This window comes from Apium graveolens, chromosome 2 (genome assembly GCF_009905375.1).
Source record: "Apium graveolens cultivar Ventura chromosome 2, ASM990537v1, whole genome shotgun sequence".
Taxonomy (NCBI): domain Eukaryota; kingdom Viridiplantae; phylum Streptophyta; class Magnoliopsida; order Apiales; family Apiaceae; genus Apium; species Apium graveolens.
This window is the reverse complement of record NC_133648.1, coordinates 307,856,357-307,863,836: the sequence shown is the minus strand read 5'-3', so window position 1 is coordinate 307,863,836 and position 7,480 is coordinate 307,856,357. Positions and strand designations below refer to the sequence as shown.

The 7,480-nt window shown below is 35.3% G+C and overlaps 2 protein-coding genes across 3 annotated transcripts; both read left to right on the top strand.

Annotated features, from left to right (window-relative positions):
• The first annotated feature begins 1,560 nt into the window (after positions 1–1,560).
• Positions 1,561–4,343, top strand: LOC141708686 (hexose carrier protein HEX6-like). Its single transcript, XM_074512430.1, has 3 exons — positions 1,561–2,141; positions 2,473–2,795; positions 3,066–4,343. The coding sequence occupies exons 1-3, from the start codon at positions 2,003–2,005 to the stop codon at positions 4,128–4,130; spliced, it is 1,527 nt and encodes a 508-aa protein (XP_074368531.1). The 5' UTR covers positions 1,561–2,002; the 3' UTR covers positions 4,131–4,343.
• A 299-nt stretch (positions 4,344–4,642) lies between these two features.
• Positions 4,643–7,075, top strand: LOC141708684 (hexose carrier protein HEX6-like). 2 transcript variants are annotated; one of them, XM_074512428.1, is made up of 4 exons: positions 4,643–5,043; positions 5,282–5,604; positions 5,876–6,307; positions 6,405–6,537. In XM_074512428.1, exons 1-4 carry the CDS (start codon positions 4,905–4,907, stop codon positions 6,411–6,413), a joined length of 903 nt encoding a protein of 300 aa, XP_074368529.1. In that variant the 5' UTR covers positions 4,643–4,904; the 3' UTR covers positions 6,414–6,537. The 2 variants fall into 2 exon arrangements, with proteins under 2 accessions (XP_074368529.1, XP_074368528.1); XM_074512427.1 differs by having other exon boundaries at positions 4,648–5,043; positions 5,876–7,075.
• Positions 7,076–7,480: the final 405 nt, after the last annotated feature.

Below are 7,480 nucleotides of genomic sequence, written 5' to 3'. Positions count from 1 at the left end.
TTAGTGACTAAAGATCTACATAATCTCTAATTTCATCCCAAATGATTCAATATGAGACTTCAAATTTCAGATCATTGGCGCTCCTCTTCTTGTTCTCCTGCTGTTGTTTTATTTTAGTTTTATAGAATAAATAAATATATATATATAACTTTTATCTTAAAATTTTACCCAGCGGTAAAAAAAAATTCTACTAAAACCTATGAAAAGTTGCCCAGCTGGAGCTGGGTCCGCTCCTCACACCATCCGCCTCTGCATCTTGCCCTTGACTACCATTTTATGCGTGAAAATGTTCAAGACGGAAAGCTTCGAGTGTCATACATCTCACATCTCAACAAATGATCAATTAGCTGATGATCTTACGAAACCTCTACCACGTACTCAATTCACCTTATTAGTTCACAAAATCGTTCACTCATCTTGGCTGACCGTTTTGAGGGGGCGTAGTAAGGACTAAAATTATGCTAATATCATGATGCTCTCGTGATGTTTAGCTCCTTAATACTCTCCCTGATATCAAGTCTTGTAATAAGCTGCAGATTGATAGCTCTGTAATAGTATATATTGCTTTACTATTGGTAAAATAAATTATCACTTCTCTGACATTCTCTATAGTTTTCGTGTCTATCATGCGCTCATGGCCGCATATTAGAAATTTCGTAAGAAAAAATATATTAGCCGTGAGCACGAGTCCCGGACATTGGAGTAAACCATAGCAGAGATAGGTTAAAGTTAATGTCGGTGCTGCAAGGTTTGAGGAAACAAATAGTATTGGGAATGAGGTAGTGATTCGGAATGACCAGGGGGAGTTTGTGCGAGCTCGTAGTAGAAGAATTTGGTTCCTTGTTACATCCAACAGAGGCCGAGGCAATAAGCTTAAGGGGAGCAGCATCTTGGTTTAAAGAGTTGGGTTTGAAAAATTGTGTGTTGGAAACAGATGCAAAACAATTGGCAGATGCATACAATGGTATCCACGGAGAGTCATATTTTCACACAATAATCCTTGATTCACTGCTGCAACCACTTTGAAAATGTGCTAGTTAAATTTATTCTTATTCATAGATCTGCGGATGTCGTTGCCCATAATTTAGCAAGAGCACAAGTTCTATGTCAGTGCAGGAGAGGATTACTCCCCCTCCTGAGTTTGTCTTTGAAAGCTTGTATACGTTTCTATCTGACTAATGCGACTGCTTATTCTTCAAAAAAGAAAATACCGGCTATCTCAACATCAAATGCATTTATTGTGTTCACAATTAATAATTTTTTTTGGGCTTCTTTTGAATTCCTTGCAATATTATTTGTAATGACATCAAGTTACAGTGTTGGAGACATGTAGTATTTGTTAATTATAATTATTATTCTTTTCAAACACTGTAATGACATGAAAATAATAATAAACCAGTATACAAACTCAACTTACTGTGTCTGTGTCCACTACTCCACTTGATTAGTTTTGACTAGTTCAAACGATGGATATTTTGTGTTCTTCATCATCAAATGTCAGACACATATTGTTTTAGCTGAGTATTAATCAGTAGGTTGAAACCTACTTATTACAGCAATTGAATGTACGTGTCCACATGCTCCTATCAAAATCATATAGCTTACTGCAGATTATTATTGGGAATAAAATCTCATTAATCAGATCCTATATGAAAGTATGTTTAGAGCAACTTCAGCATACTTCAACAATGTTCAAGTGCTTACCAGACGCTCTTTGGGTTAAGTCCGTGCAAATATCATCGTCTTAGATACTAATTTCGAGTTGAATGTACTTATTTTGATTTGATTTAGGTGCAGTTGATAGATTATTCGATTTGTTAGAAGAAAGTAATTGTTTCGATCCAATCATTAACACATTAATACTTAAGACTTAACTTTCTAGTTTGTATATATATAGACTAGTCAATCTTGGAATACTACAAGTGAAGTTACACATACCTACATTCTGATCCAAAGAATCTCGTGGTAGCTAGCTAATAAAATTAAGATTCATTAGATAACCATGGCAGTCGGCATGGTCATGAAAGCTGATGAAGTTGGGCACTACAACTACAGAAAAAAGATCACTGTGTTTGTTGTATTATCATGTATGGTTGCTTCCATGGGTGGTATCCTCTTTGGCTATGATATTGGAATTTCAGGTTCATGCTTATTCCTCTCTATGGTGATGAAATTTTTAGATGTGTGTATCGCAGCTGTGTAACTTGAAAGAAATAACGATATAGTGATTAATGTAGGCATGCGATAAGTTCTTTAAGCTTGAGATTAATTTTGAAATTTTGGGACCCTTTCTTGGAATCTATTTCCATTTTACTAGGAAAATATAGCAATGTGATTCAAAGAAACAGAATAAGTAATTAAGCTCACATCATTAAGAGCCGGTTAAGCTTAATATTACTCTTTCCGTTTTTTTTTCTTAATTGCATGTTGTGAAGAAGGACTTAAAATAATAATGATGTGAATATTGTGAAGGTGGAGTAACATCAATGGATTCATTTCTGAAGAAGTTCTTCCCAAAGGTGTACAAGAGAATGAAAGAAGATAATGAAATTAGCAACTATTGCAAGTTTGAGAGTGAGCTTTTGACATTGTTCACATCATCTCTCTACGTAGCTGGTCTTATAGCATCCTTTGTTGCTTCGATTATAACCGATTCATTTGGTCGTAAGCCAACCATTGTTGCTGCCGGAATTGCATTTTTAGTTGGTTCAGGCTTTGGTGGTTGGGGTTATAATGTCTATATGCTCATTCTTGGCCGTGTTTTGCTTGGAGTTGGAGTTGGTTTTGCTAATCAGGTAACAGTATTGATCCCCCAATTTACTCTCTTCTCATACTCTTTAATCATATTGTAGCTCATCCCACTAATATAAGTTAAAGTTGCATGCATGATAACTGATATCCTGCAACATTACTAGTTATTTGGAAAATCCTCATCAATTTGTTTTTTGTTTTATTAATTTTATTGATAATTATACCTAGAGCGAGCAACAGGCTGCTAAGCAAGTCTGTTCTGGATATAAGACCTATGTTCTTAATTTCTGAATGTTTTCAATATTTTTTTGCAGTCTGTTCCCCTATATCTCTCAGAAATGGCACCTCCAACTTTAAGAGGAGCAATAAATATTGGATTTCAGTTTAGTGTAGGTGTTGGAGTTTTAATGGCTAACCTTATCAACTACGGAACTCAAAAAATTGAGGCAGGTTGGGGTTGGCGAATATCACTAGCAATGGCTGCAGCCCCTGCATCAGTATTAACAATAGGTGCAATTTTCTTATCAGAAACACCAAACAGCTTAATTCAGCGTGGAGCTGATCAAGAAAAGACCAAGAAAATGCTACAAAAAGTTAGAGGAACAGATGATGTTCAAGCTGAACTAAACGATCTCATTGAAGCAAGCAACAGTACAAAAACCATCAGAAAACCATTTAAAAACATACTACAGAGAACTTATAGGCCTCAACTAGTCATGGCAATTGCCATTCCATTTTTTCAACAGGTAACAGGTATCAATGTAATTGCCTTCTATGCACCAATTTTGTTTCGAACAATTGGCTTAGGTGAAAGTGCATCACTGATGTCTGCTGTTGTGACGGGCAGTGTAGGAATTGTCACAACATTCATGTCAATGCTGAGTGTTGATAAACTGGGACGTCGCACATTATTTATGTCCGGAGGGATTATAATGTTTGTGTCACAAATTATGGTAGGAGCAGTACTAGCTGCTAAACTAGGGGATGAAGGTGTAATAAGCAAAGGCTGGTCATACATAGTTCTGATATTGATATGTATATATGTAGCTGGTTTTGGTTGGTCATGGGGACCATTAGGCTGGTTAGTTCCAAGTGAAATATTTCCACTGGAGATAAGGTCAGCTGGTCAAAGTATAACTGTGGCTGTGGGATTTTTGTTAACTTTTATAATTGCTCAAACATTTTTAGCTATGCTTTGTCACTTCAAGTCTGGGATTTTCTTCTTTTTCGGTGGATGGGTGCTTGTGATGACAGGGTTTGTTTACTTTTTGTTACCTGAGACTAAGAATGTGCCAATTGAACAAATGGAGAGAGTTTGGAAAGGACACTGGTTTTGGAAGAATGTAGTAGGAGGAGATAAGTCTAATGAAGTTATATGATGTATTTAGTATGTAACTGTATAAAGAATTCGATACATGGTTATCCAATGGAAACTACTAAAATTTCCCTTTAATCAGAGCTATGGAATGAAATGATCACAAGAAATGCAGACTGCAGTGATCAGTGTATATGGACTAATGTAAAATATGAACATATAAGTAGTTTCTGCCACTTTCTGGAACATCAATATTCATTCTGCACTCATTACAGAACCCTCATATCTTATTAGTTATTTTTAAGAACAAAATATATATAATTATCATATATCAAATCGGACTAAGCAGCAATGACTGACATGAACATATAATATAAAAATATTAAGGCACCCATGAGAAGCTAAAAACCTAACTAAACACTCATTTCAACTGCATCTGATTGTTTATTTGCCAACCTCTTCTAAGCAGAAGTTCTTAAGTTCTACTCATTTATATCGTTGGAACAAGATTCGCGTACATATTGCCCTCCTCAGAATCCTAATATGGAGTGAAATATGTTGTAGGTGCTTGATTTTTTTGAAGTGCAGTTGATTGCTTTCTTGTAATAGCAGTTCAAGTCTTGCTACTGATAGTACAAATTAAGTCATTGTTTCTATAAATATCACAGTGACAGTCCAAATAGTAATACTTATCTTTGAATTTTTATATGAATAGACTAGTCAAACTTGGAACACTAGTATACTGCTACCATTTTTCTTCACATATAGAAGAAAGTAGTGAAATCACATTTGTCTACTTTCTGATCCAGAGAATTGTGTGGTACACTGGTAGATAGTCATGGCAGTGGGCATGTCCATGAAAGGTGATGAAGTTGGGCACTACAACTACACAAAAAAGATTACACTATTTGTTGTACTGTCATGTATGGTTGCTGCCATGGGTGGTATCCTTTTTGGCTATGATATTGGAATATCAGGTTATTTTGCTCTCTAGATAACAAAATGTGTAGAAATATTTTTGTGTTTCAGGGACTCGGATGCATGTTAAACTCTACTGTTACAAGTTATAAATGAAATAATTCTCTGTAGGCTAACCAGTTTCTTTGCACTTGATATTAAATTGGACTGTCAACACTTTCTTGGAATTTATTTTCACTTTACTATGATTATATATGTTACGGGCTTGGCTTAATTATTTATGTAAATATTTTGAAGGCGGAGTTACATCAATGGATTCGTTTGTGAAGAAGTTCTTTCCAAAGGTGTACAAAAGAATGAAAGAAGACACTGAAGTTAGCAACTACTGCAAATTTGAGAGTGAGCTTTTGACATTATTCACATCATCCCTCTACATAGCTGGCCTTATAGCATCCTTTGTAGCTTCAATCGTGACTGATTCATTCGGTCGTAAGCCAACTGTTATTGTTGCTGGAATTGCATTTTTAGCTGGTTCAGGCCTTGGTGGTTGGAGTTATAATGTCTACATGCTCATTCTTGGCCGTGTTTTACTTGGAGTTGGAGTTGGTTTTGCTAATCAGGTAACAGTTTGTTACCTCAATCTAGTCTGTAATTATGTTGTAGTTGATTCCTCTAATATTTGATAAAAATTATATGCACAATAAGTTACATCTTGAAGCATTTAAAGAATCCTTATCAATTTGTTTTTGTTATAAAAATAATATCACCTCGACATTACACCTATAGCTAGCAGCATGCTCAGCAATTTTGGATCTTAATTCATGAATATTCTCAGCATGTTCAGCAAGTCTGGATCTTAATTCATGAATATTTTTCATTTATTTTTTGCAGTCCGTTCCACTATATCTCTCAGAAATGGCACCTCCAAGTTTAAGAGGAGCAATAAATATGGGATTTCAGTTTAGTGTAGGTATCGGAGTTTTAATGGCCACCCTTATAAACTACGGGACTCAAAAAATTGAAGCAGGTTGGGGATGGCGAATATCATTGGCAATGGCTGCAGCCCCTGCATCAGTATTAACAGTAGGTGCAATTTTCTTACCTGAAACACCAAACAGCTTAATTCAACGCGGCTCTGATCATGAAAAGACCAAGCAAATGCTACAAAAAGTACGAGGCACAAACGATGTTCAAGCTGAATTAGATGATCTCATTGAAGCAAGCAACACCTCAAAGACCAGCAAAAAACCATTCAAAAACATATTTCAAAGAAAATATAGGCCTCAACTAGTCATGGCAATCACAATTCCTTTTTTCCAACAGGTAACAGGAATCAATGTAATTTCCTTCTACGCCCCAATCCTGTTTAGAACAATTGGCTTAGGTGAAAGTGCATCACTATTGTCTTCCGTCATGACAGGCTCTGTAGGAATTGTCACGACATTCCTGTCAATGCTGAGTGTTGATAAACTAGGACGTCGCACATTATTTATGTCCGGGGGGATTATAATGTTTGTGTCTCAAATTATGGTAGGAGCTGTACTAGCTGCTAAACTAGGGGATGAAGGGGTATTAAACAAAGGCTGGTCATACATAGTTCTGATACTAATATGTATATATGTAGCTGGTTTTGGTTGGTCATGGGGACCTTTAGGATGGTTAGTTCCAAGTGAAATATTTCCACTGGAAATAAGATCAGCTGGTCAAAGTATAAATGTGGCTGTGGGATTTCTGTTTACTTTTATAATTGCTCAAACTTTTCTAGCAATGCTTTGTCACTTCAAATCTGGACTTTTCTTCTTTTTTGGAGGATGGGTGCTTGTAATGACAGGGTTTGTTCACTTTTTGCTGCCTGAGACTAAGAATGTGCCAATTGAACAAATGGAGAGAGTGTGGAGAGGACACTGGTTTTGGAAGAATGTAGTAGGAGGAGATAAGTGCAATGAAGTTATATGATGCATATAGCATAAAACCTTAAGATTGTGGAAACAATTTGATACATGGAAATGATCAAAGTTTCTCTTTTATCAGATATATGAAATAAAATGATGTTTATTTAAACAAGAAATGAAGTAATCAATGTGCATAGTGCATAGTACTGCACACTGCACATGTTACAGGCACCAACATATTAGAGTTACCACAGTCCTCAAAGCTTGGGATTTCATGACTTCATATTTCCTTGTAAAATTAACAGGAGCTTCACATGGTCAAGATGAAAGGAAAATATGAGCTGGTTTCCAAAATAAAATATTTTTTTTCATTTCAAATTTTGATTGATTAAAATTTCACTAAAATATGTTAATTTTAATGAAAATAAACAATCAAAAATTGCAACATATCATGTTAGTGGTATATCATTAAATAATAATTTTGGTATCTAATTTGGTACATTTGCCCTTAAAAATTCTCACTAATATTTTTTTATATTTTTATATTTTATATTTAGTAATAAAATATGTAGGCTCTAGTTTGTTCCTACATCTACAAGTCATG